At 38.8% G+C, this 24,049-nt stretch overlaps 2 protein-coding genes and 1 long non-coding RNA gene across 7 annotated transcripts; 1 reads left to right on the top strand and 2 right to left on the bottom strand.

Moving 5' to 3' along the window:
- Positions 1 to 622: 622 nt before the first annotated feature.
- dut (deoxyuridine triphosphatase) lies at positions 623 to 3,159 on the bottom strand. 2 transcript variants are annotated; one of them, XM_077563040.1, is made up of 7 exons: positions 2,994 to 3,159; positions 2,239 to 2,389; positions 1,898 to 1,989; positions 1,739 to 1,783; positions 1,531 to 1,605; positions 851 to 921; positions 623 to 762 (listed from the first exon to the last, which is right to left on the bottom strand). In XM_077563040.1, exons 1-7 carry the CDS (start codon positions 3,091 to 3,093, stop codon positions 706 to 708), a joined length of 591 nt encoding a protein of 196 aa, XP_077419166.1. In that variant the 5' UTR covers positions 3,094 to 3,159; the 3' UTR covers positions 623 to 705. The 2 variants fall into 2 exon arrangements, with proteins under 2 accessions (XP_077419166.1, XP_077419168.1); XM_077563042.1 differs by lacking the exon at positions 2,994 to 3,159 and having other exon boundaries at positions 2,239 to 2,953.
- LOC144050093 (uncharacterized) lies at positions 2,791 to 14,379 on the top strand. 2 transcript variants are annotated; one of them, XR_013293783.1, is made up of 4 exons: positions 2,791 to 3,228; positions 5,485 to 5,563; positions 12,044 to 12,231; positions 14,057 to 14,379. It is a non-coding gene; the product is annotated as an uncharacterized LOC144050093 (long non-coding RNA). The 2 variants fall into 2 exon arrangements; XR_013293782.1 differs by lacking the exon at positions 2,791 to 3,228 and adding an exon at positions 3,234 to 3,372.
- slc12a1 (solute carrier family 12 member 1) lies at positions 4,934 to 22,961 on the bottom strand. Of its 3 annotated transcripts, XM_077563037.1 has the most exons (26): positions 21,439 to 22,961; positions 19,361 to 19,501; positions 18,881 to 18,956; positions 17,194 to 17,289; positions 16,974 to 17,113; positions 16,566 to 16,676; positions 16,348 to 16,459; positions 15,396 to 15,523; positions 15,193 to 15,277; positions 14,831 to 14,988; positions 14,644 to 14,751; positions 12,741 to 12,864; positions 12,503 to 12,604; positions 12,182 to 12,337; positions 12,009 to 12,108; positions 11,800 to 11,911; positions 11,568 to 11,708; positions 9,817 to 9,923; positions 9,638 to 9,720; positions 9,176 to 9,301; positions 7,302 to 7,430; positions 6,827 to 6,938; positions 6,561 to 6,647; positions 6,342 to 6,477; positions 5,769 to 5,836; positions 4,934 to 5,686 (listed from the first exon to the last, which is right to left on the bottom strand). In XM_077563037.1, exons 1-26 carry the CDS (start codon positions 21,682 to 21,684, stop codon positions 5,551 to 5,553), a joined length of 3,120 nt encoding a protein of 1,039 aa, XP_077419163.1. In that variant the 5' UTR covers positions 21,685 to 22,961; the 3' UTR covers positions 4,934 to 5,550. The 3 variants fall into 3 exon arrangements, with proteins under 3 accessions (XP_077419163.1, XP_077419164.1, XP_077419165.1); XM_077563038.1 differs by lacking the exons at positions 18,881 to 18,956; positions 19,361 to 19,501; positions 21,439 to 22,961 and adding an exon at positions 18,567 to 18,682; XM_077563039.1 differs by lacking the exons at positions 18,881 to 18,956; positions 19,361 to 19,501; positions 21,439 to 22,961 and adding an exon at positions 18,210 to 18,290.
- Positions 22,962 to 24,049: the final 1,088 nt, after the last annotated feature.

Here is a 24,049-nt window from a genome sequence, read left to right as displayed (position 1 = left end):
TGTTCCCACATAGAGTATCAAAAGTACTGTGAAAAATGCTATGTGAAATGGTTAATTATTGCATAAATGGGTGATTTGTTACTCAGTGACGTTTGCATTGGGAATTGGCGCCCCCTTGTGGAGCTGCCATTTGTAAGAGAACAACGCATTGTGACGCATGTTAAGAGTAAACATATAACTCGGAGACTACATTATAAACAAATCTTAAGAGTACGGTAAACGGATTCCAATTTAGTTCAGTCAAAAGAAAGGTCCCTAATTCACGGTATAAACAAAATGATAGCATAAGATATAAGTAGGTAAAAGACAATTACCGGTGTGTATATAGAGAACCAACAGCTTGCAAAATAAATATGTACTTGCAGTATTGCCTCTAGGGATGCAAGAAAGTCCAGCAACAACACCTGCTGTTGTGTCGGGTAGGGTGGCAATGTTAAGTTGAAAGAAAATCTAAAAAGTCCAGTCCAAAACGTGTGCGTTTGTGTGACATTCAAGCTTGGACAGTTTTTCCGGCAGCTTCATGTAAAACGTCTTACTCTGCCCCCATGTGGAGAAATGCAACATTGCTAAAATAAACAATACTGTACAGTACTTGCATAATAATAAAACTGACAAATCAGACTGACATACAAATATGACATTTATTAACAAGTTTAAACCGGAAACGTCTAAAACCAAACTTTAACGCATTCAATATTCAAGGCTTTAGTTGCTTCCAGTTGAGCCGAACCCTCCTGCCCCACGCTCAGTGTCTTCTAGTGTCTGAAAAAGACATTTTATGTCATCATCGTTAACATTAAACTAGATGACAAACTTTTCATGCTTGCAGAAGTGTACGTTGGCTAATTACCTCCTGTTCAACTAATTCTGGGTAGGCGATTCTCTCACACACCAGCTGAGCAACTCGATCACCTTTTTTAACTAGAAATTGGATGCACAAAACAAAGTTAGAACATTGTGTAGACGTTGTCTATATGAAAAATAAAGATTTTAAAATCCTTGAATCTATATGCAGTTAAATGCAAGAGACAGCATTCAGTGTTGAAATTGATTTGATTTTTTTTTTTTTTAGGCCTTCAATACATTTCATTTAATAAATGATCAGGGCAGTTAGAGGTTAGGGAAAGCTTAAATAATTTTTTTTTTAAAAAAAGTTTGAAACATTCCATACGTGAATATGTTGAATGGAAATGGGTGAATGTAATCATTAGCAATTAAAGGAGAAGCCGTAAAAGTAATACTAGACGGATGAGGTTAAATTCACCAAATTATGAAGCATCTGTGTGAGCAAATCAATTAAATACAGCTTCAATAGGATTTTCAAATCATTGTATTCCATTTTTATTAATGTTTTACACAATTTATAGAACTGGAGTTTTAACACATTTGTTATAGCAAAAATAGAAGAAAATAGCTTATTTAAAGAATTGCATTTTTTAAATTCCAATCAAGTACAAATAATTTTATCTTGGTTAACTTAGATTTCGCTAGTATTATTGACACAAAAGACACCATATGAGAGGATATTACCTTCAAATGTCTGCTTGCTGAAGTTAAATAGGACAACACCAACGTTCCCTCTGTAGTCCTCATCAACAACTCCAGCTAAGAATACACATAAGGTCAACCTGATTAAGTCCATTGTAGCCCAATTAAACATATTTGTATAATATTATGGATGAAACACATGGCGTTTGTCGGTTGCATAGAAAATGGAGGAATCTGACATTCCACTCACCTCCAACGTCGATAAAGTGCTTTACTGCGAGTCCAGATCTCGGCGCTAAAAGAAAAATACAGCAAAGTTACTGCCTAACACCAGCTACTGTCCATTTGTGCACAAAAATAGTATGTTAGGTTGGGATTTTTTTTTTTTGTGCGCATAAAAACAACTCACCCACTCTGCCATAACAGCCATGTGGTACTGCTATCTGGATGTCAGTTTTGACTATGGCCTTGTCCATAGGGCCGATTGAATAATCATATGCACTGGAAAAAATAAAAAAGTTTAGTTTAATTTCACTGTATTTCAATATCCTTTCAGCCAATTGTAGACGTGTAAATTACAAATCAGACAAAATCCCCCCCCCCCCCACACACACACACACAAACATTTCATTAAATTTGCATCACAGCTTCATACAAACTAGAAAGGTGGACACAATGAAAAATAAAATAAAAAATGCACTTAAATGATATGCATTATTTGAATTCATGAGTGGAAATGATGTGCCCAACCTGTAGAGGTCATAACCAGCAGCTTTTGTGGAGCCTCTGGTGGGTGTCGTGGCATGTTCCGAAAGTTTGGCGAAACGAAGAACGACTCTCTCCTCGACAGCGTTGGTTTTGCATCTCTTTGATGGAGAAACTTCGCAAGCATCTGCGACCTCTAGGACGGGCATGTTGGCAAAATTAAAAGCGATACAACTCGAAAAAGGAGCAGCGACAAAAGCGAATTTTCTTCACTCGCGTGCGTCCGGAGTAAGGAAGAGACTGCAGTGCATGAACGTCTTTCCCGGCTTTGTACAAAAATCGCGGGCTTGAAGTTAGCCCCGCCTCCAAAACTGTTTTTCTTTACGTTTGTTCGACTACTAAGCGAGTGAACGAATCAAAGCTGCTTGGGTTTTGAACGTTATTATGTTTAATATACACTCATATACATTTTTAATCGAAAATAAAAAGATGAACGCGTTTTTAAAAAAATATACAGTATATATATTTGGAATACACGTCACTATGACGTTTCAGTATGTCACAAAAAACGCATCCTGGTCACCATCTCGCGAGAGTTTATCGTTATTTATGACTCCGACACAGCACAGTACAGATTGCATTTTAACGTTGCTTTCTTGTGCGATAGAACAATAAACCAGATGCATTGCTCATGCTGCTGTTGTTTACGCGTTCTCCGTTCAGTTCACAATACAGAAACAACAGTTACCGGAATGCAAATGAGGCTAATGTCAAGTATCTATCTTTCATCTTGTGCTTGCCTTTGTTAAGATTGATCATCAGAGAGTGAAAACGCCTTCTTAAACGACTCGAACAGCACAGGTTTCTGAGAAAAGACCGTGGACATAGTGCTAGTGTCATCGTGTGTCTGCCAACAAGAAGAGGGCTTACAGACGTGTAAACTTAGATGTCCCCTTCATCACTGAAGTACACGCCGACATCGCCGCCATATTGGAAGTGATCAGTGAAGACGCCTCAATCGTTCGCTGCTAGCAGGTTATAAAAAGTACTGACACTATATAAGCAGAAGTATGGATATTTTTTTAAACACACAAAAAAGATAATAATAATAATAATAATAATAATAGGCAGGAAGGAAGCCCGTTTCTACTGACAAACTTTCATCAAAGCAACAGACTGGTAGGTCACCCAGATGCTATCCTTAGCTTTAATGTGGAAAGGCTATTACATATTTAAAAAATAATAATAAATTAACATAATTTTGCTGCATTACGTTATATCGATTGATCGATCATTGTACCTCTGTAAACCTATTTATTTCCCATAAACGGGCTTCCATAGTTGTGATTCATTTACTCAAGTAAAATTACAAAAACACATGTTCATAAAGAATGTGCTCAAGTACAAAAGTAACAATGATTTGTTTTATTATTATTGTGAGTTAAATACTGTAACCGTCAAGAACAAGGAATAATAGCGCTGGCGTCTGGCCAAAACCTTTTACCTCTAAAAACATCACTTTTCAAGGAGACCCCCAAAAAACTGCACGTTTACGCAACCATTAGCAAACCATTTTCAACACTTTAGATTGGTCAGTAATTCGTAAAATGACACCCACTCATATGGATTAACCAAAAGTATAGATTTTTGGAAGAATATTAAACTTGCCATAGTTGCCAAATTGTGACTTATGAGGTTTTCGGTACAAATTCTAACGATTGGCTTAGGCTTTTACACTATCGAAACAATTCCTATTGACAATTCCGAACATCCATTTCTGATATTTCTGCAATGCTCCACAATGCAAATGCTTCCTTTACACAGTGAAAACAAATAGCATATTGTATTGCTTTTGCCTGTGACTAGCACACAAACCTGGCAGATTGTTATAGTAGCTTAAGGGCATTTCATCACATTTTGAAAATCAAAATAACCATCACAAATCAAATCAGAATGATCCGAGTCCAATGCTTTTCAAGGAGCGGAGAGCTTCCTTTCTACCACTTTGACTTGTTATGTAAGCTTAATTGTCAATTGGCTTTAGAAACATAACTTTGTGAATTGACTAACACATGATATTGGCTGGAAAAAAATACGCCTTAGCCTACCTGTAACTGTTTTTTGTTTTGTTTGTTTTTTCCTTTTTTACATACACAGAGAATATTTGCATTACCTTGTTGTCTTTTGTTTATTCCAGTTACATAAGTTAGTTTACAGGTAGATCTGCCACATCTAAAATGGCGGACTCGCTGACGTATCACAGTGACGAGCCAACCAGTCCAAGAGCTCTCTAAGTATACATTTCTATAGCAGAGGCAAACACCTGCATGTTGTTTACGCCTGTCAGTCAATAGTTTTTGATTCCTGTTGTAGCTTAACCCAACGTTATTAGGCCTGTATATTTTTTAATTATTAGAACGCTGTTGATAATTTAAGTGTAAACGGTATTAATTGTTGCAGCTAAATGGGAATACGTAAATTGTTTTACCGATCCTGTGTTTGTGTTGAGGCCCAAAGTAGTGTTTGAATCCGTCAGTTAGCTTAACCTCACGTCTGTGCTCCAATGTGTAATTTTCAGTGGTCAAAACGCTATACAGTACTGTATTTGTTTTCTCACAAGTTTGACTCGTATTGTCATATTATTATCCAAATGTATGTGATGGAGATTATGACATTTCAAACGGCCTGTTTGAAATGATCCAACTATCACTAACAATACTGTCTGATAAATAACACAAAATTAGCAACAACAAATTTATTTTATTTAAAAATGATTGTTTTACGCAAGTACACATACAAGTACACTTAAATAGACAGACATTACATTGCAGACATTCTGAATGATTTTGAAACAATGGTTATTTCGAAGAAGAAAAAAACTTAAATATATAGTGGGTAAACTTAATAAGATAGTATTTTACATTTTTTAAATGTCAAAACAAAACAAGGCTATGTATAATTATCACAGTTCATGCGCTTAAATCATGAAATCATGAAAAGATGTTTATTCCCCCCAAAACACAGATTAATGTAGTTAGACTCCTACTATATACATTTATTTCACAGTAACAGGTCCTGTGTGTACTGTGCCTGTGTGAACAGTTTATTTGAAGGGATCTGACTGTGGTTGCAAGATGTTTGATGTGTGCATCTTATGCATTTAAAACAATCCATAAGCATCCATTATTGATATTATGACTTCAAAAAGAGTCAGAAAAGTATTTCCCTGTAGTGAAATGAGTGTTACTGCCCACTGATTAGTAACCCCACTGGTTTCTTTCCCATCTAAAGGTTCTGGAACGGTCCTTGAAACATGGCTTGCCATCACAGCATAAGCATTCATTTCCAGCACAGCTCTCATGAATAGAAGGTGAGCACACTCTTGTGGTTGCCGCGTATGAGCATGGTGGGTGGGAGGTCCTTGGTCAGAATGTCCAACCAGGCCATGTAAAGGAAGTCAGAGATGCTTTCCTTTCGTGCGATAGGCATGCTCCTGCATGGGGGTCAGAGACTCAGAATCAGACTCTTTAACAGATGATTTGAAGTGGTTTTAGTGCTAAAATGGTTCTACTTACACCACAATCAGGTTGGCCTGTTTGGAGTTCTCCTGAAGCAACTCATTCAGTCGAACCTGCAGGTTGGTCTGGAAAGCAGAAGCGGTTTTGCTCATTAATGACTTTCAACTAGTAAGATCAGGTGGCACTGTGGAAGTGTCCTAATTTGCATAGTTTTGCATTCTTTCAAACAAACAGCTGCAGTGAGAGAATACGTTTAATTCTTCTCCAAAAGTATTGTTGTTGCTAATTTTGTCCACCAGAGGTCGCCTTGATGACCACTTAAATGACGTTCTGAAATCAGCTGTTGCTCAACCTTATACTGTTACTGGTGCACTTGCGACTTTTAGGAGTAAAGTAAGCTCACTTCATACAGAATACAGTTCTGTGATAATGTAAAAAAATATATATTTTAGGACATTGACTATCGTAAAATAACCAGTCAACAACTGACCAGATGGATGTGGAAATGTAAGCAAATTGAAAATGATTTTGAGATTTCTGTCAGCGTGTTTTAAATCGAAAACAGTGCTGCAATCTAATGCAGGCTAATTCAAAATGATGCGATCATGTGTGCACGAGCTCTTCCAATACCTTCTCCTCAAATTCATCCAACTCGTCATCAGTAATCTTCCAAGGCTGTGTTTTCCGCATGGTTTCAACCTGTGTACTATCTTTGGTCCTCTCGTGAAGGCGGAAAGGTTCAATCATGTCCTCCAACTTCTTCAAGCTGAGAACATACACAAAAAAAAAAAGACGTGAGGCATCAAGGGCAGATGTTGAACCAAGGTGATTTTCCAACATGTACCGTACCTTTCGTTACGGGGTTTGACATGGATGTCATCGATGACTATGATGTCAGTGCATTTAATTCGGAACTTTTCCAGCAATGACTTCATCCTGCAAAACAAAAAAAGCGCACTGATTAACTGTTAAATCTAAATGTATGTTTATTTACCGCCAAGGAACATCTCTTCTAATTTCATGCCTTTGCCCTCGTCACACCACATTGACAGTTAATCAGACCCATGCTCGTTAGGCTATAATTGATAGTGAAACAATTAGCTGCTTCCACTCACTCCTGTTTATCCAGCTCGCTGCGTCCGGGCTGCCCTGCAATGAAGATCCTCATTTTACAATCTTTCCACTTCTTCCTGGTGGTGAGGATGTAGGGCAGCAGCAGAGTGAGACCTGGGAGAAAGGCAGAAATAACGATACATGATCGAAAATTCATATGTGCTTTAAAAAAATCAAAAAAAATCTGGTGAATTGGTTCTGTTTTTACACGGGAAATTTGTCATCTATTTACTCCAAACAATGTAATGCAAAATTAAATGTCACCCATCCCTGGATACTTCCCAAATGAGCTCTTTACAAACACCAATTTATCAGCAATCTAGTTAGCACTGAAATAATACGCTTTGGAATCTTTCAAATGAGTCAGCAATTTGTCGTCCCTCACTGATACTATTTGCACCTGCGAGGCTGCTAAAAAATATATTCTATAATTCTTTATTAACTCTAGGAATACACAACAGAAACATCATCACCCACCTCCATCGTCAAAGAGCCACCACACGTCAAGTGTTCCTTTGGGCTGTTTGGTCTTAAACTGAGCACTGGCCTGCAGCAGCTTCTCATTCATCTTGGCAACCTGCGGTGGCGGGGGGCCGCACACCGACACTGAGCGGGAGACAAAAGATTGGCGGTATGAGAGTTGGATGAGAGGAGGCAGCGTAAATTGCTGAGTGAATGCGGAGAGGGAAGATGGAGGAGGAAATGCATCAGCAGGAAGACATCCCGTAGGTCTAATGTTCCACAGAGGCAGGATGCGGATTAGATACAAACAACAAGACACTTGTCATCAGAGGTGGCAAATGTACTCACGCTCTGTACGTAAGTAGAAGTACAGATACTTGTCTTAAATATATAATATAATAGTAAAAAAAAAAACTGACTTTAAAATGAACCAACTCAATTCATGTCTGATTGAAGATAAGCAGAGAATTTGGATAACTTGGGTACCAGTGCCTCTACATGTTAGTAAAGTATGAGTAAAATTATGTATTTATCTATCATCATTCATGACATATCGATAGATTTGACAGATGTTTGGACTTGCACCACTATTGCGCTAAAATTTTAGTGGCAGCCATAAAATTTGAATCACTCCCCATGCTAAATGGCAAAAATGTAGTTAGCCTCACTAGCTGTCACTGGCTCAATGTACACTAGTACAAAGTATTTTTTGCTGGAACTTCTCAGCGCACAAATAGTTCCCTTAGTTTAGCAACTTCCGAACATAGTGTTCGCACCAAGAAGAAAATGAAATGACGCTACATCTCACATGTTTGTTGTTTGAGCTAGCTAGCGTTAAATCGACTAGTTAGCCTCACTAGCTGTCACTGGCTCAATGTACACTAGTACAAAGTATTTTTTGCTGGAACTTCTCAGCGCACAAATAGTTCCCTTAGTTTAGCAACTTCCGAACATAGTGTTCGCACCAAGAAGAAAATGAAATGACGCTACATCTCACATGTTTGTTGTTTGAGCTAGCTAGCGTTAAATCGACTAGTTAGCCTCACTAGCTGTCACTGGCTCAATGTACACTAGTACAAAGTATTTTTTGCTGGAACTTCTCAGCGCACAAATAGTTCCTTTAGTTTAGCAACTTCCGAACATAGTGTTCGCACCAAGAAGAAAATGAAATTACGCTACATCTCACATGTTTGTTGTTTGAGCTAGCTAGCGTTAAATCGACTTTTATGCTATCAAAACTACGTGTTAGCTTTGTAAACGCTTTAAACTTAGTAACAAAAACGCTAAATTAGATGATAAGTACTTGAAAAATACACCTTACTTGTACCTTGAGTGTTTTTCCCCCCATATTTAACTGAGAATCTTTAAATGCCAGAATCTGAGTCATTCAACCGCTGTTGACTTTCCCAATCTCTTTTTAAGTCTTTTTTCACATCGGCGTTAGCAATGGAGGTTGAAGAACTAGCATGCCTATTCTGTGAAAATAAGGCGTACAGAGTTCAGATATCTCTTTTTCAAATGCAGAGAGTAAAAGTAAAACGCCAACTACAGATACCTGGGGGGAAAACGCTACAATAGTATTTGTACTTGGTTATGTTCCACCCCTGCTTGCCATCTTGGCAAGATGCATCTGTGTGTGAACCTTTGTGCGTGTGTGTATTGCGATGCTGGAACAAACGGAGCTTTAGTATTGGATTACTCCCCTAGACAAATCTTTTAGTTCACTTATATCCTAATGGGAGTCTGGAGAAGTTTCCAAAGAAGGACAGAAAGACATTGCTTCCATTTGGCAAATGCTCCTAAAAACCAAGACAGTGGATTTAAAGTAGTGTTTTTTAAGGATTTATCTCATGATGCAGCCTCTACAAATAGAGTGCATTAAAACTTACCTCGGGTGGTGAGCACTTGCTGAGAGGATTTTCTGGACTTCCTGAACAATCCTTTGGCTTTGACTCCATTTGACGGGAAATCACTCTCCAGCGCCTGTTGCTCTTTAGCTGATTTCAGCATTTCCTCTGAAGAAAACATATATGGTTCATTTCTATGTTTGGCTATTGTAGTTACTGCTATATAGTTACATTTTGTAGCACTGCAATGTACTATGCTGAGGGATGGTGACCTTATCGTGTAGCTAAATAGGGTAACAAAATATTAAAACAGCTCTCACTCAGTGTCAGTACCGCTGCAAACTGCACCAACAACTTATAGTACATGTAGCTAGGTAGCGAGTTAGTTAGTCTTTCGAGGGCTAGAATGATCATGTTTATGAATACCTTGTCCCAATTAAATGGTGCTCTTTGAGACTCATATAAATGATTGAAATATATACTGTATGTTGGTGGCGTACTGACCTTCTGCTTCAACAATATGAGACACATCAAGTCCCTGGTTCATCCTCAAAATCAATGTTCCATATTCAAAGTCAAAGGCATCACTGTCAGAAAGAAAAAACAGATTTCACTAGTATAGTTCTGTTTAATTTATTCATAACTGTGTCAGCGTTATGTGAGGATTTATGTTAATAACTTACTGCAGCACTCCCACATAACTTAAGACTGCTTCTGAACCTGCAGTCTTCCAGTTTCTTTTGAAGCCAACCATGAGTGTGTTCGGCTTCATGCGGCCAAGACCCGTGGCCTGTAAACACAAACATGGATCGCTGTTACTGTATATTCTCCAGTAATTATTTAGGGTTGAAGAGAGCCGTAAATTTGGATGAATCCCAATGATCTATTACCGGGGTTCGGAAACGATAAACTGATATGACTGTAGCAAACTCCTCAGTCAATATGAATCAGCCAGGAATCCTTAGATCAGAGGTGTCCAAACCTTTTTCTCCGAGGGCCACTTTGATTTTTTTCCCCAATCAATTGCATATTGTTTGCAGTGCATTTTGGAAAACTACTACCTGAACAGCTTTCTGTAAGGGATATAGTTTAGGATTTTACAAGATTTTGGGGTGGTCAGAGACCAACCAGAACCAATCAGAAAATATCTGCCCCTGCACTGAATCCCATCTCATCATTGAGAAGTTATGAATTTTTCGTGCTCAGAAAAAAATCTGTCATTTGGGAATCATTCATGTGATGTACCGGTAATTCACAATTTGGACCTTGACACAGAGCAGAAAATGGAGGAATCCCTTTTTGCTTGTAAAAACGAATTATCTTTATTTTCCACAATGTTATGAAGAGAAATGTTGTCACTTGCTTAATTGTTAACAGTTAATTTTCATCTTTGCATATTTATAAAAGCTCTACAATGTATAAAACACATGTATTAATAGCAAATGTCATTGTTAGTAATAGTTTATGCCGTGGGCCTCTTTTAAATGGACAACGGGCCACAAATAGCCCACGGGCCATAGTTTGGACTCCTCTGCCTTAGATTGATTGTAGTGTTGTGGATCTGGGCCTGAGACTAGGAGTCGGTTGCCTGAGGCTTTACAGTTTTCATCAGTAAAATAATGCAAGAGCTCCTCAAATGAGGGGGGGGGGGGCACATCTAAGATTGCATAAATTGACATGAGGTTTTGACATTGTTATAAAAGCAACAATGCTTAGGGATATGTGGTCTTTTGTATGTTCAAAAATACTGTGAGAATGTAATCCTATAAAATTGTGTTCTTCATGGTAACATACAAAAAAATGTTAACTATCTCATTGTTACCACACCGTATCAAATCGCATCACTCCCAAACTGAACCGAATTGTATTGAACCATTAAAGTTTTTGGATCAAATCACAGCCCATGTATCTAGCTACGTATCTAATTGTGCTCATGACAGATCATAGTCCCGCTTCAATTCTACTGTTAACTTAGGCGAAACATAAGAACAAATAAAAGAACCCAAAAGTTTTCCAGTTTCCCAAACAAATAGTTGTTGGGCTGGACTGTTTTACTGCCACAAGTTAAGAGCAGATCAATCTGCACATCCTGTGTCTCGGGGCCCTCATCCAGAACAGTGTTAATCAATTATAGCCGTTAAACCTATGCAGTGTTTGAAGTCAGAAATCTCGACAATGAAACAAGGCCTTATCTGAGGTGTGATAGTGGAAGCCATAAGATTGTTTCCCTGCTTCTCATTAACTCTCTCCGCTTCTTGCCAGAATCTTCAGAACATAGCAATAGATACTCGGTGTATCTCTGAGGGACAACAACGGTCAATAAAAACAGCTTCTGCTATGTGTACGTTTCATTCGCCAGTTATACATTAATGAAATTGATTTTTTTTTTCTGGGTCAGTTGTTTTTTTCTTTTGTGTCACATTATTACACTGACCTGCAGCAGTGTCTCGGCTCCTTCCCGGAATTTGTCACAGGCTACGGCGGTGAAAAATGCTTTCCGTTTGTTCTTCTTCAGCCATTGCTGGTTTTTCTCCATGCCAGCGTTCATTTCTGGCAGGGCCTCTACTCTTGGACCCTGGAGAAATTTATGTGGACGTTAATTGCCCTTGCTGAGCTACACAAATCTTGGCGATTTACAACAATCAGATCTGAGAGTGTGACTTTACCACAAACACTTCACAGGTGAGGCAGAGTCCATAGTTCTTAGACAAAGAATGAGCCAGGTCTAGCAGAGCTGGCCTGGTGCGAGCGGCACCTGTCAACACCAAGATCTGAGGCCTGAAGAAAAGCAGTATGCATCAAAGCAAGCAAATGCTTTTTTTAGTTCAAGTAATGGCAACATTCGATTTGATTTGTATTGTTTGTTATGTGGCACCTGAAGTTCTTGACATGATCTTCTACTCCAACCAGAGACAGAGCATTGCTGACCGCACTGACGAACGTCACCGCTTGAGTGGATGAGCCCCAGTTCACATCTGGAGAGGATCATGAGTGAGCTCCAACATACCAGAGGTCAAAGGGCAAAAGAAGGCACACCCGACATCTCACCTGGCTTCTTGACGGTGACATATATGTAGAGGAGGATCTCGATGGCGTAGGTGAGCAGCGCCGCCCACCAGTTGATGACAAACATGACAGCACAGCACAGAACAGCACCCAGCAGGGACAACCACATGTTGTAGTATCTGTAGGCCGGTCGCCAGCCTGGTGAAACGTGACAGGGCAAGGTTGGCACTTCACAACTGAGAAAATATGTGCATGGATAACCATTTGTAAACGCTGCTTTATAAGGTGCTCATTACAGATTTATTTCAAATGTGCATTCTGACTCAAATTTATGTTGCACTTTAAAACTCAGGAGGTACTCACCAGGAGACTTTGCGTAGGACGCATGGAAGCAGGAGAAATTGATAAGCGCATAAGAAGCCAAGAAGAAGTTTGAAATGATGGGTGCGATGGTATTGAGATTCCCTACGAAGACAGGAAGATATACTTGTTAGCAAAACATTTGCAAAACAATCATTTCAATTTCAAAACTGCTAAATAACTACGTTATTAGTTTTAATTACTTGCTTGGCAAGATAATCATGAGGACAATTGAACACACCGATGAGAATGAAGGCCACAGAAATGATAAATGTGAGGATGTAGCCACGGATGGGCTCGTCGTTCTTGCCATATCCTTTGGCAAAGAAGTGCAGGGCTTTGTAGATGTTGTCTTTGCACAGCGCCTGAGGAACACATCAAATGATGAGTCAAGGGCCGTAAGGTACTTTCATTGTATCCAAAGGATACCAGTTTCAAGTCGTATGAAGTAGCGCCTTGAGATATGAAGTTACAGTAAAATAAAAGGGGAAAAAAGTAATATTTACTTCTTTCTTTTTTTTAAAATAGTAGGTTAATGTTTTTTCACTCAGAAATTCTAAGTAACTTTTACAGGGAAAGATTATTAAATTTAAAAAGAAAAACTGTGTGCATTGAGGAACGACCCCATGACCTTCAGCTTGGATGACAGACACTCTACCACCTGAGCCATGCAACACCTTCTGTATGTTAGTATATAAATAGAGTCAGGTGGAGTCCTCGTACCTCCAAGAGTGGTTTTGGTCACATTTTGGACACACCAGCAATGCAGTATAGTGGCAAACAGCAACAGTGGCATGGCTCAGGTGGTAGCATGTCTGTCTCCCAAGCTGAAGGTAATGGCTTTGTACATAGGTTTTTGTTTTTGTTTCTTGTTTTTAAATAAACTAGTCAAATGTACTCAAAACCTACGACGGCGTATTCGGGCCACGTAAAAAAAAATATTTTTTTAGAGGGCTGGGGAAATATTCTGAGAAAAACTCGTAAATTTGCCACTTTATAAAGTGGCAAATTAGCGAGAAAAAAACTCAAAAATTACGAGAACTACATGTAGCGTCCTACTCGACTGATTGTGCCAATACTTTTCGGTCGGGTTTCCAAATAAGGAGATACTAATTGCTTTAGCATAGATTAACCATATTATATTAAGCATTCGCTCTTTGAAGCGTTGTGTAGGGCCACTGGCCAGCGACTGACGCCTCACTTTGCGAAGGTCCACACCTGGACGATCAAGCATTTAAGTTCATTTGTTAAAATGCATCTTTATAATTTTCAAATTTGCCACTTTATAAACTCGCAGATGTTTGAGTTTTTTTCTCGCGCAAATTTGCCATTTTATAAACTCGCAAATTTGCAAGTTTTTTTCTCGCAAATTTGCCACTTCATAAAGTTGTTCACATTTTTACCTGAATATTGCCCCCGCCTTCTAAAAAATATATATATATTTATACGTGGCCCCAATACGGCGTTGTACAAAACTGTCCTTGTAAAATTTACTTAGAATTTCTGAGTGAACATTTTTTCCCCCAAGTAAATATTACTCCCCATTTTTTTTTACAGTGTTGGCTTGGCTTGCACACCTTTCACCTATGCACATTCTCCTGTCCGGACTTCTGAGACACCCACCGATTCAGTGAGGTCTGCGGATGGCTGTAAACCATGGAGCATTGAGTTTTCCTGAGACTTGTGAAATGTTGATATCATAAAAAAATATATATTTGGAAAATATAGTGAGCTATGATATTTTGCATAGCAGATGTGTTGTCATGAGACTTGCACACCACTTACATGCGCACTACTTCATCAACTCAATACACTTTGAAGAAGAGCATATCTATTTTATTCTGTATGAAATAAACCCAATAAAAGTAATTTAATCATAACACTGAACTTATGTTGCATGTTTGGAGGTTCATCAATGAAAAAAAATGTCGACGTTCGGCCGTCTGTGTAATGTGGTTGGGGCACATTACGGTCGTTGAGCCTTAGCTGTGCAATTAAATGCCTGAGAAGGTGCAATATGACGTTTCACCTTCAAGAGGCGTTGGATTTACTACAGCAATCTTCAACTCTTAAGTTAGGTCACTCATTTCTCAAGGCCCCACTGTTCAAGTTCCATATTTGGGAAATGTTTGGGAATGACTGACCTGGAAGACTTTGGGAGCACTAACAAGAGAAGCCAGGGCGGATGAGAGCGTGGCTGAAAAAGTTCCAGCTATGATGAGAGGACCAAAGCCTGACACCAAAGTCATCACCTGATGCACAAATCAGTAAAAAGAGCACTTCATTAGAACCCTCATACGTCAGGCAAAGCACTTGGTAAGAGCTGTTTACCTGGAAGCTGTTCATCGCACCAAATACGCAATTTTCTACTGCGCAGGAAGAGAAATTATAGCCAAGCTCACAGGCCGCGACAGCTGATCCTTCACATGGCACTCCAGGAGTGATAAGGTCCGTAAAATTTCCTGTCGCATCACGCACAACGCTGGCAGCTGACAAGAGAATAAGATGATTTTTGTGATGGCAAACGTGCATCATTTATCATTGGCAAAATGAAATCTAAATTAAAAGTGAAGGTTGAACTGCCTCCAGAAATGGATTGTGTTCAACTTAGTTCTAAGCGGTCCACTATACATGTTCAGTTACTTCAACTTTTTTTGTGTGTGTGTTACTTTTTAATAGAATGCTGTACTTACAGACACAAAGGGCCACTCCCAGGTAGGTGACACCTGTGATCAGAATAGCCAATAAGGTGCCTTTAGGAATGGCTGCCTGAGGATCCTGGAAAGTAGCACAAATCTTTGTTAGCCAATTTCATATTTATGGTCACTACAATGACAATAAAATGGTCACAACAAATGTTGGGAAAAGTCCAAATGTTTTGTGAGGGTAAAGTTACCTTTAAGTCGCCGGAAATGTTGGCTCCTGCCAAGATCCCGGTTGCAGCAGGGAAAAAAATGGAAAAGACCGAAAAGAATGACTCCTCACCCCTGAAATCCGGCGCAAAATTCTCTAAAAAGATATTCGCTGTGAAGAAAAATACAGAAAAAGTTACATTAAATGTGCTCTTGGAATAAAGTAGGTAGTTGTGCCTTGAGATATGAGTGACCGAATTTAGAAGTTTTTTTGAGCCAATTTTCAGCAAACTTGACATACAAGCACTGTATGCAGTTTGCAAAATAGTGAACAATTGATCTAAAAAGTGGCTTCAAGATGTTTATTGCCACAGCCAGTCGAAGTTAAAATTTTAATTATAAGATAATTAAACTTTGGGTATTTAAAAGAGCCAAATAGCTGCCTAAAGAAGGTTCCGCTAGCTTAATGCTAGCATGCAATTCCATCGACATGCAAACGATTAGCATTGATAGTTGTGGTTTTAAAACCCCAACACATGTAGCTGTAGATAATATAACAATACTAATAGTAACAGTAATATAATCTTTATTCTCTAAAAAATAATATTGTACAGAATCTTACTGGGTCACTTAGATCACTAGATACGCTAGCGTTCTGTAGCAGCACGACGAACTGACGTGCCTACCTGGCAGCCATGTTGGCAGGAGTGATGTTGCCATTAAAGGCAATAGACATTGAAATTAAGTCATAACATTTTATCAATGCCAAAATGTGTGCCACTAGAAGAGCATCACAACGAATTCAATTGCAGTAACAAATCAATATGAACTGTTTAAATCTTTACATTGTAGTTAATTAACTTATTACTCTGTTTTCATATTGTACAATATTTTCACTATTAAAAGCACAAACATTTATTTATTTTTTATCTCAAGGCACTACTGTTATGTGCTTAAAATGTACATGTTTATAAGTCTGTAGAGTTGTTTTCTTACCGTCATAATTAAATACCCCCTTGGATTTCTTGTCAGCAGTGGGAGGAATGAAGGTGCCCACAAATACATTCACAATAGCCGCCAGTAAGATGACGAGTAAAACTATCTGGGCCTGTCGATGGAAAGAGGATTTGGTTTAATTTATTGCAATAAAACGCATAAACATCCCCACAATATGCCTGAGGATATTCAAACAAAACATTCAATGTGACACTAACCTTGGCCTCCCATTCCATTCCAGCTACAGATATGCCCAACAGCAACACCACTGTGATGACTCCAATGATTCGAATGTCATTTGTTTCATCCACCATGAGTACATTATGCTCCTGAAGCAAGAGAGCACAATTATGTCACATATGAGGTACAGTAAGTAGTCCGTTTCTGTCCCGAGGTAGTTAATTTAAAGCATGGATATATTGTAATTTAAGGTCGGTTCTCCTGCTTCAAGGGTTCAAAAACAATACATTTGAGGGTACTGCTGTAGCAAATTGACCCCTGGCCTCCCAAAAGCTTTATATTTGCCAATAGATGCCACAAAATGGCAGTGAAGCACTACATGAACTCCTCAACTAATTGTATCAAATTTAATCAAACATTTTAACCAGCATTTTAACATAACACACCTTGAGTAAATCCACAACAGTCTCAGAAAATCCCACAACATACATGGCTACAGCCACTGCATTGGCAAAAGCAAAAATCAGGCCGATGGAACCCCCAAACTCTGGTCCCAAGCTGCGAGATATCAGGTAGTAGGCCCCTCCTGAAAAGTGCACACACACAAAGTACATCATTCATCTCCATGCAGCTCATTATTTGGTGTCTTGGGTTGTTTTGACTTACCTCCCCTGACCACACCATTAGTGCAAATGGCCGACATGGAAAGGCCAGTGATGATTGTCACCACACAACTGAGAGCAATAACCACTATTCCCAAACCTGGAATGTGCACAAATCATTATTTTCAAATGGACATGTCCAGCAGTCATGTTTTATTGGTCAGTTAATGAACACTTTTTGTTTTGTTTGTTTTGTGTTGTTGTTTTTTTAATCAAGCCCATGGTCACCTTTGCACACCGTCCCAAAGGAGGCTGAGGCTGTAGGTTATCGTCACGTGATTTGGCTGCCGCTTTAGTCTTTGTAAGCTTTTCAAAGCAGTTTAGATCAAAAAGCTGGGACTGATCAATAAGTTCTTGAGCAAGGAAAACACACTTTGCCCTCACTTCCTCTGCTTTATATACAATGTATTCAGTACATAAAGTATCTCGCAAAAGTGTATATACACCTCACATTTTTATTTAGGTTTTATTATATCTTCTTTCCATGCAATCGGGAGAGGAACAATAGCCAATTTACGTGCTACTCACTTCTGTTGCCAGCGGTTTAGACAATAATGGCTGTATGATGAGTTATTTGGAGCGGACAGTAAATGCACACTGTAATACAAGCATTACACTGAATACTTTCCATTATAGCAAAGTGTAATTCTTCAGTGTTGTCCCATTAAAAAGATATATTGGCAGCATGTCTGTATTTTTGTAGAATATATTTCACACACTTTTGCCTACATTGGAGACTGTTGAGAACTAACTTGTCTCACTTAAAGGTTATGAAGTTAAATCACCAAACATTTGAGCCAAACAAACTGATAACAGCAATAAACTAGGATCGTTTTGTTTTTAATGGTTCATTTGATCAGCAGCACACAGTGAATTCTGTAGAGTAAATTTGACTCTATTTAGAGTGGGACCAAATAGACTCGGTTTTAGAGTAATATTTACAATTGGAAGAGAGTTAATAAAGAATTGAAAAAATAAATAAATAAAAGTCACTCTAGGGTTAAGGAACAAACTCACGACCTTTGGTTTGGGAGACAGCCAATCTACTCCGTGTGCCAAGCAGCTCCTGCTGTGTGTGTATATCGCTCGTGTCAGCTGGAATCTTCGTAACTCCAAGAGACCAGAATAAAATGTTTTGGGTCTCCTCTTGGAAATAAGCAAAAAGTAGGAGTGGCATAACTCAGGTGGTTGTGTGGCACTCACCCAAGCTAAACGTCGTGAGTTTGTTCCTCAACCCTTTAGTGACTTTTTTTGGGTAAATTCTTTATTTAATGCTCTTCCAAGTGTAAATATTAGCCTACTCTAAAATTGGGTCTATTTGGTCCTACTCAAAAGAGAGTCAAATTTATTCTACAGAATTTACTGTGTAGTACAAACCTGATTTAATAATAGTCTGTGACATCAAACTTCATAGTTCTCCCAAATGCAATATACATGCTCAGTTAACTTTCTTGCAAGTTTTCCTATGGATTTTTTTTTTTACATTACATGTTGAGCAGACACACTTGCCTGTGATCAGTCACTTCCTGATAACGAAAGTAGGACCTTCATTGCTTTTATACAGTACTGTACATGCTGTACCTCAAGAACAGGCCAATATATGTATGTCGGCCAATAGCAAAATCAACAGCACTAAATTCCAATTGGGATATGCTAAACTAGACCAATTGTGTGCAACAACACTGACTCACCCCAGCCAGCCTGTCCAAACACCCAGGACAGGCGGATGAACAACATGACGCCCCAGATGTTCAGCATGCATCTCACCTGTGGACGACAAATATCACGGGTGAGGGCCTTGATCTATCATTGTAAAATACTACACACAGGCAGTATGTCTTTTACAAGCACATATGTTTGTAAATCTGAGGGCACACTAGTAAAAACAAGTACATGTTACTAGTGGGGAAAAAAACTGTGTTTGAGTTAACATCTGAGCTATCTAATTAGCATTAGACGTTGCAATGTAGATGTTAATCTGTGTTAATTAGCATTAGATGTTAACCAGCAGAATTCTATAATGACACTAGTTGTACTGGTAGCACACATTTGTCAACTAGTGCACAGTTTAGCCTTTAGTATATATTAGTCATTCTACTAGTGTGCCCTAATTTTTTTCCACTTGTGCGCCATATTCATTCTATTAGTACGCAGAGCCCACCAGTACTTACCAGGACTCCCCTTATCCAGCCAAACTTTACAGCTTCTTTTCCACTGTCAGGGGGAGCAGCAGACTCCACGTCGTCCGAGGGGTTGCCGTCGGTCCCCTCGTAGCCATCCTCAACAGTGTCTGGAACAGAGACGGCTCCGTTCTGTTGCATTAGAGAAGAGTAACGTGCATTTTTACCTTAATGGGGTTTACTTAGAAGTAGAATGTGCCTGTTTTAATCAGGATAAAGATTGATCAATCGTTTGTCAATCCATTACGCTGCTGTGCGTCTGCCCTTGAGAACTAAAGAGAAAAAGGCAAAGCTAAATTTAGCATTCAATGAAGATAAATATAGAGCATTAAATGACTCCCCAGCATCTTGTTTAGTCTGACCTCACTCATGCGTTTAATTTTTGTTGTTGTCATACTGCCGATGTCCTCTTTATTGCGGTAAATTGCCCTTGAGTGCCGTTTTAATTTTAAACCATTCAAAATAATGTTTCAAGGCCATTCATCATTTAAAGAACTGTTTGTGCCATTTTTGTTGATGGATGACCTTCAACATTTTCGCTTCATTTTGAAATTTGACAGCAGAAAGAACGACTTAAATCCACAAAGGCTAATACTGTATAGTCCAAGCCCATAACACTCAAATGGTCTACTACTACATCTAAGTGTGCAGTTGAAAGCGTTATAAAGGTCGAAAACTGTGAATGTTTTTTGTTATTGTTGTTGTTTATATTTACAACATACAACTGAAAACAAATGTCTGTACTTTGTCCTTCTTGCTTTATCAAAAATAAGCTCATTACTTTTTTTACATCTTCGGATAACCAACACAAGATGTAAAAAAAGATAAATAGATGGAGAGATAAAGTCAACCACGGTTTGGATCTTGTTTGATTGTGTTCTTAGGGTTTTATAAGACGGGGGGAGAAACTGAGACAGACAGCAGCATGTAAAAACGTGAACCAGGGAGGATTCACGACAAAGGCAAAACATTCGGATGAACAAAATCCATGATTCATGGCCTTATTTAAGATAATTCACGGTGAATAAGTTGTGTCCTATGGCGACCTAAAAACCATCAGCTAGTGGGTCTGAAAAATTATTCATCTAATCTGAAAAAGCATATTTAGCTAGGGTATTTTTTCAGTTGTTATCATTGGGTAATTTAACATTTTTGGGGAGGATCAATTCTAACTTAGCACCTATTCTACTGCCCACATGGATCTCTCCTCATTAATAATGTTTCATTTGTGTCATTTCAGTAGAGTGTTTAGGGCATGTTTGAAACGTCACGGTAATTTTGACATGTCTACTAGCCCTTGGGAATTCTGGCCTGAATGAGCTTGTTAGTGGATATTTTTAACTGAAATTGTGAAATCAAAGAAGGGGTTTCCAAATAAGGAGAGTCAAGTCAGTCTGTTTTTGTTTAATTTGAAGGTCTTTTTAGAAAAGTTTCAAAGGCAATGTCACACATAAAAGTTGTCCATAAAAGGCCAAACTTAAATTCTCAGAAAGCCAACATCCGATTTTCCAAATTTGTGGTGCGTTATACAAAGTGGCAAAAAAACGGGAACTTTTTAACAATCCAATAAAACCAAGAGTGATGGAAGAAAAATATTTTATTCGTAGTGATTGAAGCCTTAAAATATGCAATTTAAGAAACAATGTTGGAATTTTATTTTCTTTTTTTTATTACGTCCTGTAGATGACATCCACCTGTATGACTCCATTGAAATCTGCTATTGAGTTTACTTATTGACTGCTGGAACATCTCAGCTGGGATAGCTGGAATTCCATCATTGTTTGATTGTAAATGGCATGTTTTAAAGTTTCAATTACTATGAAAAAAGATATTTTTCTTCCATCATTTATGGTTTTATTGGATTGTTAAAAAGTGTCACCCTGTACTGGGGGTTGTAGTGGTTGTTCAATTTTTGAGAAATCTTGTCATGCTGCTAGTGTGAGTACTTTTATCCCCTCTGGTCGTCAGTTGGGACCTTGACATCAATTCCAAAATAAGTGACAGAAGGGGAATTCTCTTCACAATGTGAATGGCACAGATTTGTAACAAATCACAAATAGACGACTCACCTTTTGAAAGACATCGTGCAGCTCCTGCAGCGATGGCCGCACAGCCCGGTGACCACTCACGCTGCCCGCGTTACGATAGAAGTCGATGTTGGGCACGCGGTCCAAAGTGTCATGACCGAAGGCGCTGACCACCGAGGGACGGACCGTCCGGTGATCGTCGTCGTTCTCGTAGACCGGCGGCTCATCCAGAATGGAATCGTAAGCGAGGTTAACATGCTCCCCGCCGTTAGACTTGACTTTCTCCATCAGGAATGCTGTAGGATCTTCTCAGGTTTAAAGAGTCACGGGTAAAACACCTGCGTCGGTTTGATGTCTTCAGGCATCCAAGAATGATTTGGAAGAAAAGCGTGCTCTGACAGCTGGTTTATCGACATATATACTCCTGAGTCAAACTTCTTCTAAGAGTTCCTTCTTGCGTATAGACTCAGTTTGTCTCCAATGGCTCACCTTTATACTATACAGCCCAGGGTCATATACCAGCGATTTCAGCTATTGGCTAACTCTCAGGATCAACCCTCAGAAAACCGAACGACAGGTGTCAAATATGTCCTTGCTCCATCACAAAGGCATTGCTTAACGATTAACCAAGTCATAAACACCAAATGGGAGATAAAGGTGCTCATTGCCTGTGAGCTGAAGAATTGATTACTAATATTATTGTCTGTAATGCAGGTAACAGCACATGGTGTTCAACGGTGGCACTTTATGGCGCTGTGGGTATTTCCTTTGACCAGAACAAATTATGGATGAATCACCGTGACATTTCCAGAAAGGAAGCTCACATAACTAAACAGCAGAGGAAGACAGGCAATACCTTGGTGAATACATTTTTATAGTGTAGATCAGCAGCATAACGGTCTGAAATAAGTTTTAAAGTCACTTTAATAGAGAGTCTGTTAAAGTTATACAATTGGTGAAATGAATGCTATTCGTCATCATGCTCTCTTGCAGGAAAGTCTTTGAAGGGAAATTGGTGGTTTGACTTGAAGTGAAGAATTAGCCATAAAATGAGAGTTAATGTGAGACCATGAATTACAGGAACATGCCCAAGGCACTTCTCCACAACCACATGACTCCTGAACTGCCTTGAAAATACTTTTTAACAGGTAAACTTCCTTATAACCGACACACACTGTGATTTATGCACCAGTGAAAGGCCGTCTAATGACTCGAAATCTGACCTTGGGGCTGCTTTGCAATGCGGAGAAGTAGTAGTCCGGCATTATGTTTTTATGTACAGATGGAAAGGTGAGCAATCCTTGGCACAACGCTTATCAGAATTTAACGCAGTTTCTTCAGGAATTGTACTGAATGAGTCATGCTGAAGAGAGAAAATTTTCCACTGTGGCATCCAGGCTTTCAATTATTATCTTTGTTTCAAGCTCACTCAAAAGGAAGCATATAACTTTGACTGGTGATGACATTAACACAGATTGAGAAAAACGACTGCAGTCTTCTTCGTTGGACACACCTGGTCCTTACTGCTGCCTTTCGTCTGGACGTAAACATCCTTCAAACTGGCAGCGGCACTAGACTTCTTTTTTTTTCTTTCTCTGACTTAATTTACAGTCTGCAGGTCACCTCAAACAACTATAGTCCATTTAGGACTTAGCAGTGGGCTGAGCACTCCAAATTGTACGGTCTGCAACAGCGCAGGCAGGAAATCTTCATTATATTGTTGAAAGGGCTCAGGAGACGGTACACTGCAGCGTTTTTTAAGAGGTGGGTCTTCTCACTGCAATGTGAACAAGTATGAAGTGTACATTGCAGGCAAGAAATGGCAAATTCCTCATGGAGAATGAACGCATGTAGTAAAAGTTGCCACTGCTTGAGTGCATCTCATTGACCCTATCAATGTAGCCCGATTAATGTGGTTCTATCCTGTAAAACAGTAACTGGGGAACATATCAAGCTTTTTTTTAATACTGTTCCATCGCCTACATTTGCTGACCCAATGCAGGTGGACTGTAACTGAACTACAGTGGTGCCTTGAGATACTGCTTGAATTTGTTCCATGACCTTTGAATGTATCTCAATTCATTTTTCCTCTTTGAAAAGAATGCAAATGCCATTAAGTTGTTCCAGCTTCCCCCAAAAAACAACATTTTTCTAATGTATTTTAAATAAATAAATAGCACTCCGTAATACTGAACTGTATTTTACAGACATACACTAATGGCATACAGTAATAATTAATAATTAAATGTAACAAAGAATGCAACCGTTTTTGCCAGTTATATTTATTTTTGCTTCAATTCAATGGACATTGTGCTGCTCCCCAAGTGTATGCCTCTGTAAACGGCACTAATATCAGTCGTTCTTTGCTGAGGATAAAGAATATAGCTATGCCTGTTATTGTTATTATTATTATTATATCTGTGTACATATGTTGCATATGTATATTTTTGTTCAAATATGTTACTTAAGGTTGTATTGTGGAGTTTAAAATGTTAATGTTAAAGATTTTCCTGCATCATGCATGCCCCACCAATTCCCAGATAAGTACAAAGAGCCCTGACTTTTTTTTTTTTTTTTTTACTGCGCCTGCGTCTATCAGTTTGTATCATCCCTTCAGTATGGCGTATTCGGGGCAAACATCCCACAGGTTATT

This window comes from Vanacampus margaritifer, chromosome 4 (assembly GCF_051991255.1).
Source record: "Vanacampus margaritifer isolate UIUO_Vmar chromosome 4, RoL_Vmar_1.0, whole genome shotgun sequence".
Lineage (NCBI taxonomy): Eukaryota > Metazoa > Chordata > Actinopteri > Syngnathiformes > Syngnathidae > Vanacampus > Vanacampus margaritifer.
The sequence above is the reverse complement of the archived record's forward strand: the minus strand, read 5'-3'. Positions and strand labels throughout refer to the sequence as shown.

Bases quoted from the DNA above. Each gene is read 5' to 3' on its own strand.
- slc12a1 (XM_077563037.1), bottom strand. From the start codon at position 21,684: ATGGAGAAAGTCAAGTCTAACGGCGGGGAGCATGTTAACCTCGCTTAC. The intron at 15,524-16,347 runs GTAAGAAAACAA...TTTTCTTCACAG, and splicing joins GGGGGTATTTAATTATGACG to CGAATATCTTTTTAGAGAAT. The intron at 14,989-15,192 runs GTAAGTACAGCA...TTCTCTTGTCAG, and splicing joins GGGAGTGGCCCTTTGTGTCT to CTGCCAGCGTTGTGCGTGAT.
- dut (XM_077563040.1), bottom strand. From the start codon at position 3,093: ATGACACTAGCACTATGTCCACGGTCTTTTCTCAGAAACCTGTGCTGT. The intron at 1,784-1,897 runs GTGAGTTGTTTT...TTTTTCTTTTAG, and splicing joins TGGCTGTTATGGCAGAGTGG to CGCCGAGATCTGGACTCGCA. The intron at 922-1,530 runs GTAATATCCTCT...TCCAATTTCTAG, and splicing joins CAGCAAGCAGACATTTGAAG to TTAAAAAAGGTGATCGAGTT.